Here is a 19773-nt window from a genome sequence, read left to right as displayed (position 1 = left end):
TGATGTTCCTTGTTCATGATTCTTACCATCCTCTGCAACTTTCATGTAATCTCATTGATTCTCTTAGAAAGAGCTATGGTGAACTTCAAAGTGGTGTGGTGTTTAGAATTCACAACACTTCTTCATTCTCTTAATGGTCCAGTGTTTGGCTAGTTCGAGTATTTGTCCTTTTTTTTTTTACATTTATTTTGCAGCACACTCATTTTTGAATTTATAAACTATGAATATAGATTGGAGTGCACATGTTATTCTGAGATATCTTGGGCTGAATATCATGCCTAGATCTATAAAATATATGCAGCCACTGTTTGACAAAAATGGACATTTGGAAGATGTTAAAAAATAAAATGAACACGTTTCTGATATTAAAGGCTCCATCAGGCTGCAGACCAAGACAAGGTATGCCAGACCATTTGGCCTCCTCTGAATGTCATGCCAAACACTCCTCACAATATCAGTGTTGTTTCCCATGGCCTTGACATAACCTTTTGTGACATTTAGTGATGATTGAATTTGAGGAGGAGAATCTCCACACTCAGCCAATACCAGGATCTATTACTATATCTTTAGGTCACAATACAGAGGTGATTTGTATTCCTGGAGAGTTACTGTATATCTCTCTAGCCATAATAACATGACGATGACAAAGGAGCTGGAAGTGGAACCAGACTGGCAACCAGGCAAGTATATCCTCATTCTGTAGGTCAGGAGATTGGAATTTCATGCAACTACAGGAGGCCTACAAAATGTTACCTGCTGTGGCCAGGAACGATAGGATACAGAAAAAACATATGCTAGTAAATTGGCTGATACCACATTACATGTATCTACTAGTTTTCGGCATCACTAAATGCCATCTATGGCAGTATACAGCTGGTTTTGAAATCCTAACATGCTCCCCAAATTAGAATACTTCTGATCGGAGGATTTTTAAGAGCAGGTGCAGAGGGTGGACCTTCAGCAACCCTCATGGCTGGGCTAGATAAGTGGTTGTTTCTAGTGTCTTACATGTACTGTACACAGACTGATCTGCGTGTGGTTCTCATCTTTTCTTTTTCTTGAAAGCACAGATGAATGCTTGTGCTCATGTGAGCTGATTAATATTTGATTGAAGCTCTGTCTGTAAAAGGAGGCAGCAGTAAAAGCCTTGTGTGAGTGTAGTCCTCAAACCTCTCCTTAAATCTGCAAAAGTCATTTCAACCCACTACCCAAGCCTTTACCTTTTGTGAAAATGTTAATGGCTCATTGAGAAATTAGCTCTGTTCTAGAATGAGAACATTAGTGCCACAGTTTTAGATTTACAATGTTAAGAGCAGTTCTGGACTGAGAATGTTAGAGCAGGGGAACGGTTTTAGAATGAGACTGTCAGAACAGGAGAACAGTTCTAGATTCAGAATATGTAACAGCAGGAGAACAGTTATGCATTCAGAATGTTAAAGCAGGGTTTTCTATGCATCATCTGGCTCTGGTGCCATGGCAACGGGGGTCCCTCTGGAGAGTGCCAATATAGGTCATTGGTCATGGGGGGCTCCTCTCACAGTCAGTTAGCTAGTGCACACACACACACACACACACACACACACAGAGACATTCATGTACGACCCACATTTGAGTCTGAGTGCAGAGGCATTACAGGTGATATGTTTCATCAACTGTGAACAGATATGAATACACAGACAAGGACTCTCTTTCGACTTCTCTCTCAATGAGACTGTGAAGAGCTTTCTCTCTCTTTACCTCTTTTTCTCTCTTTACTTTAGCCCCCCCTCATGAAACAACCTCTGTTACACACACACACACACACAGAGAGAGGGCCATGTCTAATAGACGTCCCCTTAACAGAGGAATAAGATTGCTGGGTGAGTCACCTTGTGTGTGTTCAGAACTAGACCAACATATAATTATCTTTATCCAGTTTACCACTGTTCTCTATGATTCTCCACTCTCCTTTTGACATGTCCAGATATGATGAGAATGCTATAACCACACAGAAACAGTGTCACGACACCAACCAAAAACAAAGAGACAATCAACCTGGTCTCATTCAAGACAGTAACCCTAATCCACCTAGAGTTCAGCTGTAGAGGAGTGTGTAGCTGGTGTGTGTGTGTCACTGGCATATTGCACGAAAAACATTGATGACAGTAAATCTCAGTGAGATAAAAAATAATGGTGTTCCAAAATTCCATCTAGACACCGTTTCCCTGGAGCACACAAAAAACGACACGTACCTCGGCCTAAACATCAGCGTCATAGGTAACTTCCACAAAGCTGTGAACGATCTGAGAGACAAGGCAAGAACGGCCTTCTACGCCATCAAAAGGAACATAAAATTCAACATACCAATTAGGATCTGGCAAAAAATACTTGAATCAGTTATAGAACCCATTGCCATTTATGGTTGTGAGGTTTGGGGTCCACTCACCAACCAAGAATTCACAAAATGGGACAAACACCAAATTGAGACTGCATGCAGAATTCTGCAAAAATATCCTCTCTCTACAACGTAAAACACCAAGTAATGCATGCAGAGCAGAATTCGGCATATGATCAAAATGCAGAAAAGAGACGTTAAATTCTACAACCACCTAAAATGAAGCGATTCCCAAACCTTCCATAACAAAGCCATCACCTACAGATGAACCTGGAGAAGAGTCCCCTAAGCAAGCAGGTCATGGGGCTCTGTTCACAAACACAAACAGAACCCCAGGACAACAACACAATTAGAACCAACCAAATCATGAGAAAACAAAAAGATCATTACTTGACACATTGGAAAGAATTAACAAAAAAACATAGCAAACTAGAACGCTATTTGGCCCTAAACAGAGACTGCACTGTGGCAGAATACCTGACCACTGTGACTGGCCCAAACTTAAGGAAAGCTTTGACTATGTTCAGACTCAGTGAGCATAGTCTTGCTATTGAGAAAGACCTTAGGCAGCCCTGGCAATCAAGAGATGACAGGCTATGTGCACACTGCCCATAAAATGAGGTGGAAACTGAGCTGCACTTCCTAATATCTTGCCAAATGTATGACCATATTACAGACTCATATTTCCCTCAGATTACAGATCCACAATTAATTAAACAACAAATCCAATTTTGATAGACTCCCATATCTATTGGGTGAAACACCACAGTGTGCCATCACAGCAGCAATATTTGTGACCTGTTGCCACAAGAGAAGAACAAACACTATTGTCAATACAACCCATATTTATGTTTATATATTTTCCCTTTTGTACTTTAACTATTTGCACATTATATGATATTTGAAATATCTTTTATTTTTTGGGAACTTTTGTGAGTGTAATGTTTACTGTTAATTTTTATTGTTTATTTCACATGAGTTTTTTTTATCTACTTCACTTCACTTAACATATGTTTCCCATGCCAATAAAGCCTCTTAAATTGAATTGAGAGAGAGAGCGCTTACTTTGTTTTCTTTCGTTGATGAGTTATTATAAATACATCAGAGGTCAATGAATTAACAGTCTGTCTCATGGAACAATATCTCTGATTTAATTAAAATGCCACCAAGCACTTTCTGTGAATTGAAATGGCTCTAGTTCAAACTTGCAGTAGGGTTCATTTGACCTGGCTCACACAAAGACCTCTCTGTCAGCCTACCCGTGTCTCATTAATTCTCCACAGTCAGCCTTCCTCTCTCCCCCACAGTTCCTCTCCCTGTCCCGGTTCTATCTCCCCCCCTGACCTTAAACTGATCATCGACCGACTTGAATGCTTCAGTGATAATGTGGTCTAATAGACACACACATACTGCACACACAGATGGGCTACAGACAACACACCCACGTGGGCGGACAAACCTTCTCTGCGTGGATTTCATTGGTGAATATATGTGCATAAAAATAGAATCAAATGATCTCATAGTTCTATTTCTATGTAGATGCGTGTCTTTGATGTGTAAGTAGCAATTTAGGGGGAACGGCCAGAGTAGTCCCTCAACCCTGCCGTTAACGGGCAAGCACACTACATCCTGAAACAGAAAGGTCTTGGCAGAAGCATTAGTACACTTCTCTGTCCTATTCAACAACTCATGTCCACCAGCCTTGGAATTGGACATTCTCTTTGTCTCCTTGGCCTGTTCTTCTGAGTTGATTTAATTTAAATGCAGTTGACCAACACCTTTCAGGACCTTGTATGTTTTATCGGAGTATTCCCTTGTTTGTCTTTCTCAATCAAGGCTTCCTGCAGACATCAAGTCATTTTTCCCAAACAATGCTGCCAAATAGAGGACTCAATATTGTCCTGAGAAATGTAAACCACTTTAAATTGATACGAAGTAAAGGCCCTGATGTGTAAAACAGTTAGACTTTTCTCTGTGTTTGATGAAAGAGTGTGTTTGTGGATATTTTGGGAAGGCGTAGAAGCATTAAAAGCTACATGACGTCATTCATGTCTTCCAAGACATTGTGCATTATTTATAAATCAGTTAGTCAGATCTTATCTATATTCTACTATTAATATGGTTTATTTTATTGCAAAACAAGAAAGGAATTTAAATTAATTGAACAGCTTAAATTGCTTTGTCAACAATGCCATTATGTCTTATTTTCACTGTTTTATCAAACAATTAGTTCTGTTGTAAGTCTTAGAAATCAGGATATGCCTTGTATGATGTCGACTAGTTGCCTAGATACCGTTGTGTTGTGTACCATTGTCTTGGAGCAGAGATGGAGCCATGTTCTTTCATGGAGCGTAGACGCCATGTTCTTTAATAGAATGGAGATGGCATGGTCTTTCATGGAGCGTAGACGCCATGTTCTTTAATAGAATGGAGATGGCATGGTCTTTCATGGAGCGTAGACGCCATGTTCTTTAATAGAATGGAGATGGCATGGTCTTTCATGGAGCGTAGACGCCATGTTCTTTAATAGAATGGAGATGGCATGGTCTTTCATGGAGCGTAGACGCCATGTTCTTTAATAGAATGGAGATGGCATGGTCTTTCATGGAGCGTAGACGCCATGTTCTTTAATAGAATGGAGATGGCATGGTCTTTCATGGAGCGTAGACGCCATGTTCTTTAATAGAATGGAGATGGCATGGTCTTTCATGGAGCGTAGACGCCATGTTCTTTAATAGAATGGAGATGGCATGGTCTTTCATGGAGCGTAGACGCCATGTTCTTTAATAGAATGGAGATGGCATGGTCTTTCATGGAGCGTAGACGCCATGTTCTTTAATAGAATGGAGATGGCATGGTCTTTCATGGAGCGTAGACGCAATGTTCTTTAATAGAATGGAGATGGCATGGTCTTTCATGGAGCGTAGACGCCATGTTCTTTAATAGAATGGAGATGGCATGGTCTTTCATGGAGCGTAGACGCCATGTTCTTTAATAGAATGGAGATGGCATGGTCTTTCATGGAGCGTAGACGCCATGTTCTTTAATAGAATGGAGATGGCATGGTCTTTCATGGAGCGTAGACGCCATGTTCTTTAATAGAATGGAGATGGCATGGTCTTTCATGGAGCGTAGACGCCATGGTCGTTGTACTTTCTTTGAGAGAGAGTGAGGTATAGACAGAGGTGTGTGTGTGTGGTCTGTGTGTGCGTGCTTACGTCTGTATCAGAGGTGGACACAGCTACAGCACTGGCACTGGTGTGTTAGTGTGTGTCTATAGTCTAAACCCTATATTTATTACCTTTTAACATTCCTCTGTGCTCTCAAAATTTTACTTGTTGCCTCTGCAGGATGCCTCTTAATTCTCAGCACTGTGAGGGTGCTGAATGTGTCAGATTATAACTGTGTGCTTCATCCCTCTAGGGTGTTTATTTGTTTCTAACACGGTACACTGTGCATGTGTACTTATCATCTTTGGAGGATGCCTCTTTAACACTATTCTTGTCCCAATGGTGTTTCTATGGTCATAACACTACACTTGTCCCCTGTGTAGGGTGCTACTATGTTCTAAACACTTTTCTCGTCCCCTGTGTAGGGTGCTTCTGTGGTCTGGGACTGGTCTACTCCAACAAGTCGTGCACCATGCCTCCCATCACCTTCCAGGACCTGCCCCTCAATATCTACATGATCATCTTCGGAACAGGCATCTTCATCTTCATCCTCAGCCTCATCTTCTGCTGTTACTTCATCAGGTGAACTTTGTACAGAGTGGAATAGAATAGTGGGTCAGAGAGCCTGTTGGCTGCAGGGTAAGAGACATCCACACAGACATGCTGTCAGAGCGGTCCACATGCTCACCTCTGTGATACCTTTTCCTGTTAAGAGAGAGAGAGCTGACATTTCCTTCTGTTGACAATGAACTCTCTGATAAGCTGAGGGGACAACTGTGAGGAAATGAGGCGGCAGGAAGCTGCCTGCCACAGTGTGAGGACAGACTTCACTGGAACTAGGGGAGTGGGGTTCAACGTAACACCCTTGAGAACACCAAAACCCGATGTATATTCAAATCAAGTCAAATTTTATTTCTCACATACACATGGTTAGCAGATGTTAATGCGAGTGTAGCGAAATGCTTGTGCTTCTAGTTCCGACAATGCAGTAATAACCAACGAGTAATCTAACCTAACAATTTCACAACAACTGTACCTGTGACTTAAGTGTGTAGCGGTATTGTATTTTCTGTGTTGTTATATGGTGGTAGGCTAAAGTATACAGTGCCAGTCAAAGGTTTGGACACACCTACTCATTCAAGGTTTTTCTTTATTTGTACTATTTTCTACATTGTAGAATAGTAGTGAAGACATCAAAACTATGAAATAACACATGGAATCACGTAGTATTAAACAAATCAAAATATAAACTCAGCTAAAGAAAGAAGCATCCCTTTTTCAGGACCATGTCTTTCAAAGATAATTCATAAAAATCCAAATAACTTCACAGATCTTCATTGTAAAGGGTTTAAACACTGTTTCCCATGCTTGTTCAATGAACCATAAACAATTAATGAACATGCACCTATGGAACGGTCGTTAAGACACTAACAGTTTACAGACGGAAGGAAATTAAGGTCATAGTTATGGAAACATCGGACACTAAAGAGGCCTTTCTACTGACTCTGAAAAACAGCAAAAAAAAGATGCCCAGGAACCCTGCTCATCTGCGTGAACGTGCCTTACGCATGCTGCAAGGAGGCATGAGGAATGCAGAAAAAATTGTCTGTACTGTGAGACGCCTAAGACAGCGCTACAGGGAGACAGGACAGACAGCTGATCATCCTCGCAGTGGCATACCACGTGTAACAACACCTGCACAGGATCGGTACATCTGAACATCACACCTGCGGGACAGATACAGGATGACAACAACAACTGCCCGAGTTACAGCAGGAACGCACAATCCCTGCATCAGTGCTCAGACTGTCCTCAATAGGCTGAGAGAGGCTGGACTGAGGGCTTGTAGGACTGTTGTAAGGCAGGTCCTCACCAGACATCACTGGCAACGTTGTTGCCTATGGGCACAAACCCACCGTCGCTGGACCAGACAGAACTGGCAAAAAAGTGCTCTCCACTGTCGAGCCACGGTTTTGTCTCACCAGGGGTGATGGTCGGATTCGCGTTTATCGTTGAAGGAATGAGCATTACACAGAGGCCTGTACTCTGGAGCGGGATCGATTTGGAGGTGGAGGGTCCGTCTGGGGCGGTGTGTCACAGCATCATCGGACTGAGCTTGTTGTCATTGCAGGCAATCTCAACGTTGTGCGTTACAGGGAAGACATCCTCCTCCCTCATGTGGTATCCTTCCTGCAGGCTCATCCTGACATGACCCTCCAGCATGAGAATGCCACCAGCCATACTGCTCCTTCTGTGCGTGATGTCCTGCAAGACAGGAATGTCAGTGTTCTGCCATGGCCAGTGAAGAGCCCGCGTCTCAATCCCATTGAGCATGTCTGGGACCTGTTGGATCGGAGGGTGAGGGCTAGGGCCATTCCCCCCAGAAATGTCTGGGAACTTGCAGGTGCCTTGGTGGAAGAGTGGGGTAACATCTCACAGCAAGAACTGTCAAATCTGGTGCAGTCCATGAGGAGGAGATGCACTGCAGTACTTAATGCAGCTGGTGGCCACACCAGATACTGACTGTTACTTTTGATTTTGACCCCCCTTTGTTCAGGGACACATTGTTCAATTTCTGTTAGTCACATGTATGTGGAACTTGTTCAGTTGATGTCTCATTTGAATCTTGTTATGTTCATACAAATATTTACACATGTTAAGTTTGCTGAAAATAAACGCAGTTGACAGTGAAAGGATGTTTCTTTTTTTGTTGAGTTTATTTTATATTTGAGATTCTTCAAAGTAGCCAACCTTTGCCTTGATGACACGCTGTTGGCATTCTCTCAACCAGCTTCATGAGCTAGTCTCCTGGAATGCATTTGTTAAAAGTTCATTTGTGGAATTTCTTTACTTCTTAAAGTGTTTGAGCCAATCAGTTGTGTTGTGACAAAGTAGGGGTGGTATACAAAGGATAGCCCTATATGGTAAAAGACCAAGTCCATATTATGGCAAGAACAGGTCAAATTAGCAAAGAAAAATGGCAGTCCATCATTACTTTAAGACATGAAGGTCAGTCAATCTGGAAAATGTCAAGAACTTTGAAAGTTTCTTCAAGTGCAGTCGCAAAACCATCAAGCACTATGATGAAACTGGCTCTCACGAGGACCACCACAGGAAAGGAAGACCCAGAGTTACCTCTGCTACAGAGGATACGTTTATTAGAGTTACCAGTCAGAAATTGCAGTCCAAATAAATCTTCACAGAGGTCATGTAACTACACATCTCAACATCAACTGTTCATTAGAGACTGCATGAACTAGGCCTTCATTGTCCAATTGCTGCAACAACAAAAAACTACTAAAGGACACCAGTAAGGAGAGACTTGCTTCGGCAAAGAAACACAATGGACATTAGACCGATGGAAAACTGTCCTTTGGTCTGATCTGTCCAAATTCTAGATTTTTGGTTCCAACCGCTGTGTCTTTCTGAGATGCAGAGTAGGTGAATGGATGATCTCTGCATGTGTAGTTCCCACTGTGAAGCATGGAGGAGGAGGTGTGATGGTGTGGGGGTGCTTTGCTGGTGACACTGTCCATGATTTATTTAGAATTCAAGGCACACATAACCAGCATGGCTACCACAGCATTCTGCAGCGATACGCCATCCCATCTGGTTTGCGCTTAGTGGGACTGTCATTTGTTTTTCAACAGGACAATGGCCCAAAACACCTCCAGGCTGTGTAAGGGCTTTTTGACCAAGAAGGAGAGTGATGGAGTGCTGCATCAGATGACCTGGTCTCCACTATCACCCAACCTCAACCCAATTGAGATGGTTTGGGATGAGTTGGACCGCAGAGTGAAGGAAAAGCAGACAAGAAGTGCTCAGCATACAGTTGAAGTCGGGAAGTTTACATACACCTTAGCCAAATACATTTAAACTCAGTTTTTCACATTTCCTGACATTTAATCTTAGTAAACATTTCCTGTCTTAGGTCAGTAGGATTACCACTTTATTTTAAGAATGTGAAATGTCAGAACAATAGTAGAGAGAAATTATTTATTTCAGCTTTTATTTCTTTCATCACATTTCCAGTGGGTCAGAAGTATACATTCACTCAATTCGTATTTGGTAGCATTGCCTTTTTGTTTAGCTTGGTCAAACGTTTTGGGTATCCTTCCACAAACTTCCCACAATAAGTTGGATGAATTTTGGCGCATTCCTCCTGACAGAGCTGGTGAAACTGAGTCAGGTTTGTAGGCCTCCTTGCTCGCACATGCTTTTTCAGTTCTGCCCACACATCTTCTATGGGATTGAGGTCAGGACTTTGTGATGGCCACTCCAATACCTTGACTTTGTTGTCCTTAAGCCATTTTGCTACAACTTTGGAAGTTTGTTTGGGGTAATTGTCCATTTGGAAGACCCATTTGCGACCAAGCTTTAACTTCCTGACTGATGTCTTGAGATGTTGCTTCAATATATCCACATAATTCCCCTTCCTCATGAAGCCCTCTATTTTGTGAAGTGCACCAGTCCCTCCTGCAGCAAAGCACCAGCACAACATGATGCTGCCACCCCCCTGCTCCACAGTTGGGATGGTGTTCTTCGACTTGCAGGCCTCCCCTTTTTCCTCCAAACACAACGATGGTCATTATGGCCAACCAGTTCTATTTTTGTTTCATCAGACCAGAGGATATTTCTCCAAAAAGTACGATCTTTGTCCCCATGTGCAGTTGCAAACCGTAGTCTGGCTTTTTTATGGCGGTTTTGGAGCAGTGGCTTCTTTCTTGCTGAGCGGCCTTTCAGGTTATGTCGACATGGGACTCGTTTTACTGTGGATATAGATACTTTTGTACCGGTTTCCTCCAGCATCTTCACAAGGTCCTTTGCTGTTGTTCTGGGATTGATTTGCAGTTTTCACACCAAAGTACGTTAGAGAGAATAGAGTAGATGTCACGGGTCAAAATTTTGATTGATGACCCTATGTGAACTCTATGTGAACCCTATGTAGTGATGACGTGTGCATGTCTTCTGGTCAGGCAAGCCTGGTTAGGTGGGGGCTATGGGGTGAGTAAGGGTCCATTTGACAGGCCGTTAATGATTGATGACCCAAGCCTGATAGACAAGCCTGGTTAGGTGGGGGCTATGGGGTGAGTAAGGGTCCCTTTGACAGGTCGTTAATGATTGATGACCCAAGCCTGATTTATGACCCTATGTAATGATTTATGACCCTATGTCATGTAGAAGGGTGCATGCCCTGGGTTGAGTAAGTGACCATGTGTCAGGTCAACCTGTTACTGTTTCTCACGGTTTGGGTTGGTTAAGGCCCCTTATAAAGCCGCTGAACAATACCTGTTTAAGAGTGCACAAGATCTTAAGAATAACCATGGAATTTGGGATCGGTACCAAAGCAGTGATGACTGTAACAACTGAAACAGGCCTTCGGGTTGCCCATAGAGCAAGGGCAAAGTATCAACCAGCAATATATGATGCGCCAAAAAAACGTTTTTTAAATATGTATAGAACCCAAATACCGCCAACAAATGCTCTGACAGATCAAGTGTTGATGTCTAATGGCCAGCAGTGGGGGTATCGGTTTGATTACCTGGCCTGTAGAGTGACCCTCTATACGGTAGATGAAGGAGAAGAATATACAGACCAGACTGTAGGCTTGGAATATGGTGTTGAAGACTGGTCGGTTTTTCGCAAGGTTGTGTGTCCTGAACTGAGCCTTATCACCAAGGGGTATAGTGTGTTCACGGGCCACGAGACCCGTTGGGAAGGTACCCCGGACTCCTCAGGACAAATATTTCACAGGGTGAAAATACAAAGAAAGAATGGCCGACCGTGCGGCAGCGTGGAGTTCTATATCGGCACCGAGGCAATCCGAAACCACAAACTTAGGGGTGGTGGCCTGACTGGGGATACCCGACTGCGTCTGCTTATTCCTTTTAACAGTTGGGATGTACTGGAATTGAAAATGTTGCAACCGTTGGATGCTCTCTTTGTACAGAGCCAACAGCGTCAGAGCCTTGTTCATTTAAAGAAGTGCATAATATATACGAATCGTAAAGATTACGATGCAAAAGAGCCTCAAGAAGATACAGCGTCAGAAGAAAACTAAGTAAGCGGATGCTTTAACCCCGCCCCCCCCCAGATACCCAAGGGCCTTGTTCTACAATAAAAAGAAAAAAAGCAGACAGTTCTTCATTTCAGCATACACCATGGATCTCCAGACCATCTACGAGGAAGCCACTACGTCATGGGGGCCCGACACTAAAGACTCTATGCCACGAAGCCCTACACTCTACGCACCCCTGGCAAGACCCGTGACACCCCCGACATTTACCCAGCCTGAGGATGTGTTTGATGGGGTGGCCAGTACTGTTTTTGTGGATACAATCAAGGCCTCTGTAGCTACACTTTTAAACGTGGTGATTGGCGAATATATACGAGAAAAATGCATCGGCTGTGAGATCAATCATCCCAGCCAGCGTCGTCATCCTTGCCTCTACGACCCTCCTAGATACTACTTTTTCAATCATTTTGAGGAGCTGGTGAAAAGACTGTGGTCCTGCCGTTTTATACCAGCGCTGGTCATCGCCCTGGAGTCTATGGGTATTGCGCCGTCTATCCCTAGAGTTTACGGGGTAACCGAAGCCTTCCTACATGAACTGAAGGAGGCCCTCTTCATCCATGAGAAACTCAAAGAAATCCGACACACCCTGGTGGACGACAACAAATACAGGGAAGCTGTGATGGCTGATGTGATGCTTTTCTGGCTCAATAAATCCCAAGAGACCGAGTGACATTTTGTTTATTTAGAGCTATGGGTAACTATGTGTCTACGATGTTTGAGCGAATAAATACATTTTTTCTTTTGAGAGACCTTACAAATGTTATGCATCAGATTATTGAAAATAAAGTGAACAATGTAAAGTTCTACACAACCCACAATACAGGGGTTATTGTAGAGCGTGTGTTAAAAATGGAGCAAATCATGAAACATGTCCGACATACGGGCGAGAGTTTACAATGGTCACATATGGTATCAAGGCTTGTTGAGGATTCTGAAGAACTAGAAATAACTTTGGCTAAGATTTTACATTATTTGTTTGAACCACCCTTTAATGTGAATGTGTATCATATTTGTTGTTTATATACTTATATATCAGACGTGTGTGTTTTAAAAATTCAGCGAAACAAACCTGTAAATCTAAACAATATATACAGGGTGTTGCATGCTGTGATTGTTGAGAAAACGGGGACTTGTATCTTGCAACAAATCCTGAATTGTCTGTATACGTAATAATTGTTGCATTCTTAAAATAAAAATTCACAAACTGAAATGTTGTCGTTATATGAAAGTGGCTCATTACAGTTATTGTACCTCAGAGAGGCAAGAAGGATGGCTGAGCAGCTGTTGAAAAACATATATTATAATCCCTCTAACCCCGGGTCTTATGGGGGTAAAGAGCGTTTACAGAGAGCTATAGTCGAAGAAACAGGTAGTCTGTTAAGCGATGCTAAAGTGAATGAATGGTTATCAGAGCAAGATGCCTACACTCTACATAAACCTGTAAGAAAACATTTTCCAAGAAATAGAGTTTTTTCTACGCATCCATTATCCCAATTTCAGGCGGATCTATGTGACATGCAGTCCCTTGCCGATAAAAATGATGGAAATCGCTACATGCTAACGGTTATAGATATTTTCTCTAAATTAGCCTATGTAAGGGTGTTAAAAAATAAGAGCGGGGCAGAGGTGACCAGGGCCTTTGAATCGATCTTGAAGGCAGGAGGCGCCCCCAAGAAAGTGCAGACGGATGGCGGAAAAGAATTTTTTAATCAAACATTTCAGAAGCTAATGAATAAGTATAATATAGTACATTTTGCTACAGGCTCTGATTTGAAAGCTTCGGTTGTGGAACGCTTTAATAGGACTTTGAAAGAGCGGATGTGGCGCTATTTTACAGCTCACAACACCAACCGATATACAGACATAGTTCAGGATTTAGTAAACGGTTACAACCACAGCTACCATAAGACTATACGTATGAAGCCCTCGGAGGTCTCTTCGGAAAACTCTTTTCAAGTCTTTAAAAATATGTATGGTTTGTTCCCACTTCGCCGTAAGAAAAAAATGACTTTTAAATTCCTAGTGGGTGACTTGGTGCGTATATCAAAGTTGAGGGGTGTTTTCGACAAAAAATACGAACAAGGCTTTAGCTCGGAGTTGTTTACCGTTACCGAATGTCTGCCACGCATTCCGCCGGTCTACAAATTAAAAGATTATGACGGGGATCTTATAGAGGGATCTTTTTATGAGAAGGAATTACAGAAGGTCCAGTTGGGTAAAGACAAAGTCTTTCACGTGGAGGAGATTCTAGATCAGAAGAGAGAAAAGGGTAAAAAATGGTTGCTGGTCCGCTGGAAAAACTGGCCTCAAAAGTTCAACAGTTGGGTATTGGAGCAGGATGTGGTGGAGGCAACGGGGGTTAATTTAAACCCCTAGTCATGATAACTAGCGCATCATTCGCGTGTACACAGTTGGGCATCATGGAACACAGCGGCTTCTACCTGACTCTCCCCAGTAATGCGTCGGCACAGATATATCGTAATAATCAGAGTTCGAAGTATACAACCAATTTTCCAAAGCCTATAGAGTTATCAGAGGCTTGGGAAGTAGGTCTCAGCGAGATTACATACCCCCATAGTTGGTATAATATCAAAGCTAAGGACCGTGATTTTTATTGCAAAAGGTTCTCGGAACCTGCGAAACTTATTAAGCTTAAAAAAGGTTTCTATAGAACCGTCGACAGGATCGTCTCAGAGTTGAATGAACACCTAACCCTGAACAAGATGGAAATATTCCTATTCTACAATCCAATCCATAAAAGGATACAAATCTCAGGGCCTGCTAACGGAGGTATAAAGACCAGCGGTAATTTATCCTACATGTTGGGGATGGGTCCCAATAAATGGACGTATGTGAACGATAAATTATTCCCATTCCCTGCGGATATACATGCAGGCTTTTACAACATATTTGTCTATACCGACATCATAACCTATCAAAGGGTCGGAGACAGCTGTGTCCCCCTCCTGCGAACAGTTCATATAGACGGCAAGGATGGGGACATCGTCACTGTCAATTATGACAAGCCGCACTACGTACATGTCAGCAAGAACTATATTGAAAACATTCTGGTTGAGCTTAAAACGGATCAGAACGAAAACATTGAATTTACTTATGGTAAAACGATTGTAAAACTCCACTTTAGACCCACCAAAACCTCTCTACATATATAATAGCTGTATTATATTTATAAACATAATACAAATAAAAGGGTTATGGAGCTCCATCAGCTCGACCCTAACCGTTATGTTTCATACTATGTGGATCAAGTGGGTAATGGACTACCAGGATATCATGGAGCGCCGACAATGTATGGTTCGGGGATAGGAGGTATATTCCGTAACCTCTTCAGGATGGTTTTACCGTTTATGAAGAGAGGCTTCAGCATAGCCAAACCACATTTAAAATCAGCGGCTAAAAATATAGTAAGTGAGGTTGTAGCCAATGCTATGACCCGAAGGGCGTCACCAGAGGTGGAGCATCAAGAAGGCTCGGGGCTTATGATATTGTCTCGAAGGCCAAAAAAGAGACCTCCTGGTTTAAGGCGTAGACCTGCACCTAAAAAGCGTCGGTTAACTGTTAAAAGAACCTCAGTAAGTCAAAGACGGGGTAAAGTGAGGAGGTCTGTACCAAAACAGGCTAAAAGAATACTAGGAAGTATTTTCTAAAAGAATAAGTGACATGGCTCTTTTACATCGAATGTCCTCTGAAGCTATAAAGACAGAACTTGATCTTTTCACGGCACCGTTAACGCAGCATTCAATAGATAGATCCAGTTATGTGGAGATAGCCCCTCTCTCTGCTATTACCGATAACGGGCCTATCGAATTTTTCATACCAGGCCATGGTGACAACTATCTGGACCTCAACAACACCTTGGTGCATTTACGTCTAAAAGTGACCAAAAGAGATGGGTCTAATATTGCAGACGATGCCAAAGTGAGTCTCATTAATTACCCCTTGGCCACCATTTTCTCCCAAGTTGATGTGACTTTGGGTGAACGCCTAATCAGTCAAAGCAGCGCTACATACCCTTATAGAGCCATCATGGAGTGTTTACTAAACTACTCCGAAGACACTCTCAAAACCCAATTTAGCGCCGGGCTGTTTAGCAAGGATACTGCAGGAGCCTCTATGGAATCGACAGACCCTTCCACCGGTGCAAACAAAGGACTAGCGGCACGAGCTCGCTACTGCGCCGAATCTCGAGAGTTTCATTTGCTAGGCCCTATACACTCTGACATTTTCTTTCAAGAACGGTTACTCTTAAATTCGGTTGATTTAAGATTAAAATTAACCAGGGCCAAGGATGATTTTTGCCTGATGTCTCCCCAAGACGGGGATTTTAGTTTGAAAGTGTTGGGGGCAACCCTTTTTATTAAAAAAGTATCTGTATCTCCGGCCGTGCGCCTGGGTCACTCACATGCTTTGATGAAATGAAATGCCCTTTACCCTCTCCAAAGAATTACCATGAAAACCTTTAGCATACCTGTGGGCAGTAGAATCTGCAGTCAAGAAAACCTATTTCTAGGCCCTTTACCTAGATATGTGGTTATAGGTCTGGTTGATCACGCCTCTAATACGGGAAGTTTAGATAAAAACCCCTTTAATTTTCAGCACTTCAATGCAGAGTATGTAGCGCTCTGTCAGGACGGACGTCAGGTTCCGGCGAAGGCTTTCCAACCACAATTTAATAACAACATATCTGTGCGAGAATTTTACAATCTATTCCTGGCTACAGGGCGACATCTAAAAGATCTCTCTTTACCTATTGACAGAAATGATTTTGCAGAGGGTTACACATTGTATGCTTTCAATTTATCACCTGATGATGACACCTCAGGAAATCTGTCTGTGGTGTCCCAAGGTAACCTCAGGCTGGAAATGCGTTTCCGTACACCTTTAGCCTGTACAGTTAGCATGATTGTTTACGCATGCTCTGATTCAATCTTGGAAGTGAATGCCCGAAGACAGGTCTTAGTGGATTATTATTAAGGACCTTTGAACAAAGACATGAATACCCAAGAGTTGGACGGGCTCATGAACCGCTTGATTGGAAAACAATTTTGTGGAGTGTTGGCTTGTGATGAATTACCTATGGAGATATGGTCTGAGAGGCCTGCAATGTTTATTGTCAATACCCATCCTAAACACATGCCTGGTGAACATTGGCTAGCTATGACATTAGAACAGGAAGGTGGACGAAAAATCTCAACTTTTTTTGATTCCTATGGCTTTCCCCCCGGTTTTTCACATTTCCCTAAATCTATTAAAGATTTTTTGACCCTAAACGGTACAAAGATCTACTACAACATCAAACAAGTGCAAGATAACCTTTCCACTACATGCGGTCACCACTGTGTATTTTACCTGTGCCAAAGAGCCCGGGGAGTTTCTTTTGAAGATGTTATGTCTCTTTATAAGGATGATTTAAGAAGTAATGATAACCTTGTATCTTGTTTTGTTAGAAAATATCAAAAGTGTTCAAATGTGTGTCCTTTAAGAACGCGTAATCAAGGCGTATGCTCACGTCATATGTTTCAAGAATGCCACAAATGTTAACTTGCTTATTTTTCAAATAAAAAATTTATTGAATTTAATCATAGTCATTCAAAAGTCATTTTCAAAAGTCTAACCACGCCGAGAGATCGGGTTTAGGAAAAGGTCCTGAGACGTTCATGGGAGTAAATGAGTTAGCATCATCGCTTTCATATGGGGCCGGTGTCGTTGGGGCATCTTTAGGGGTGCTGTATCTCGTTGAAGGCTTTTGTTTTAAAGCTTGAATCTGTTGACGAAGCTTATGGTTGGGTACACCGGAGAGGGGGATGTTGAGGATTGCCAGGGCCTTAAGAAACTGACGCCAGCCGGGAGGCCTTCGGTCATCAGCAACCTTGTGGGCAGCCGTGGTACTTTTAAGCAAGTCCTGCATATGGGACCCCCTAACCACAGAGCCCTGAAGGATAAACTCTCCAGAGTCGTTCCAAGCAGCTATCCCCTTTGAGTCTTTTATCTTGTTCATAATGTATTTAACATTCTTCCTGTTACGTAAAGGCACATGTGTCAGTAGGTCATGCATAACTTTATCTTCAAATGGCATTTGAGCTTCACCCGACATATTATCGCCACTAGGTAAGATCGACGGTACAGGCCTTACAGGGGCATGGCTATCGTTAGGTTCGACATCTGTTAAAGGGTCCGGTAGGGAAAGGGTTAAATGGTTAGTCTCTCTCTCCCCTTGCTTTACCCGAGTCAAATACCTTTGCATTAGGTTTGTGTATTTTTGAATCTTATCATAGGGGTTCAATCCTTTTCGGTTCAAAACATCCTTCATGGCCGTATCCAAATCATTTTCCGCTGTTTGTCTGATATCTTCAGGACCCTGCATTTGTTTTTTAAGTCTATCCAACTCTTGTTGAGGCACCAAGTACATTTTAGTGGCCATCACACCCACGTGTTCAACCACCACGTCTGGCCGCAATAAGGCTGGTGATGAAGGGCACGGCTATACTGAGTAAAGGTAGAAGAAAACCCCCAGACTGTTGTATACTATGTCTTTTCTTTTGAAGACTGGCCCTTTTATTGGCAAAGAGTTTGATCGCTGTCTTTTGTCTCCTTAATTTTTTCAATTGGTTCAGGGTGAGTGGAATGCGTCCTTTGAGAAGATTCAAAGCAATCTCACATAGGGCTAATATGAGATCTGAAGAACAGCGACCCAAGATGGCCTTCCGTTCTTTAGCTGTAGAACCTACTAGCCTTCTCAAGAGGGGGAGGTTTCTTTTTAAACGCAGAGACATAGCGTTTACTTTTTAGGAAGGTATGCAGCAGGCCTCTCCCCCGGAAACAGCCCTGTACGTAGCCTAAGGTGTTCTGGAGTATTTGCTTTTAAATCCACGATTAAATAAGAAAATGGCTCTTTGGTAGCGTCCTCATAGCTCTCCATAAAGTATGATTTCCGTCCAGGGTACATCTGCTGAGCTAGAGTGCTAATTTGCAGTTTGTCTCTAGGATTTTTAAACAATACCATGTAGTTGGCATTCAAGCTAATGGTCCGACTATTTTTACCTTGGTGAAACACATTCTGGACCAAGTAAAGCACGGACAGGTTTCTATGATGAGTATATTGGGTAAAAGCTCGTGCAATTTCAGGGTGTTCGCTACCAGCAAATAGCATATCGTCCAAAACCAGCAGATTATTTACATGTGGGGGGAGAAGTTCATCATCAGACAGAGAATCGGGTATTCCTTCAACAAACTTGATTTTTATTGTCTTCAATAATTCATCATACAGAGGTTGGTAACATGAATAACACCATACAATATTGTCAGGCTTTTGAGATAACACATGTTCAGAATTCTCTAAAATACTTTTTACAAAAAAAGTTTTGCCACTGTTTGAAGGGCCGGCAATTAATGCTGAAAAAGGCAATTGTAGCCGGGGGTCAAAACCCTCGACAGCAGTCATAATATCTTAAGCTTTAAGACACACTGGGGCTTGTAGCATAAGTCAGTAGCCAAAGGGCAATGTGGTACCGTCAGGCAATAGCTGTCTCTTGTCATAGACTACCCTGAATCTTTTAGTGAGTGGTGCGTTTCTTAGATGGAACCCCTTTTTATCCCTCACTATTTTGTTGTAGGAGCTCAAAATCTCCAAGTCACTATTCTTGTCCTTTACGAACCCCTCGACCAAGCGCGTGATTGATTCCAAGTTTACACGCGGTGCATTTTCATAGTTTTGAGTCACGCCTTTGGCTTTCAACACCACGTGATTGGCTTTAGTCCTAAAAGCATAGCTTTTTGGACCACATGAGGACCATTCTGTAATATGGTCACCCTCTTCGAGTTCACTCGTTAAACCCCCAAGATAGTTGCTAAGTGGGGGGGTCCAATCCCCCGGTTTGCTTACATAGACCACAGAGTCTGTGTCGTGGTAAAGAACCCGCCTCTGAAGCTGTTCCATGAGGGTGTACAGTTCAAGGCGGCCATAGGCTGTGGTAAATGCTGCAAGAAACACATTTACATTACCCGGGGGTAGAACCCACTTTTGGTGGCGCCTCCATTGCACCAAGGCAATGTCTTGACTCAAGAAGGAAAAATGTGAAATTTCGTATTGGTCCGAAAAAACAAATTCCAAAAATTCTTCGGGGTCTTTAATG

At 42.6% G+C, this 19773-nt stretch overlaps 1 protein-coding gene across 2 annotated transcripts in view; it reads left to right on the top strand.

Moving 5' to 3' along the window:
• The window catches only part of rnf122 (ring finger protein 122), a 53480-nt gene that overhangs the window by 899 nt on the left and 32808 nt on the right, over positions 1-19773 (top strand). For both annotated transcript variants that reach the window (XM_031829728.1, XM_031829729.1), the window contains exon 2: positions 5970-6126. In XM_031829728.1, coding sequence (XP_031685588.1) covers positions 5970-6126 — 157 coding nt within the window. The remainder of the gene's footprint in view (positions 1-5969; positions 6127-19773) is intronic.

Source organism: Oncorhynchus kisutch, linkage group LG8 (assembly GCF_002021735.2).
Source record: "Oncorhynchus kisutch isolate 150728-3 linkage group LG8, Okis_V2, whole genome shotgun sequence".
NCBI lineage: Eukaryota > Metazoa > Chordata > Actinopteri > Salmoniformes > Salmonidae > Oncorhynchus > Oncorhynchus kisutch.
Note: the sequence above shows the minus strand (reverse complement) of the source record. Positions and strands in the feature narration are given on the sequence as shown.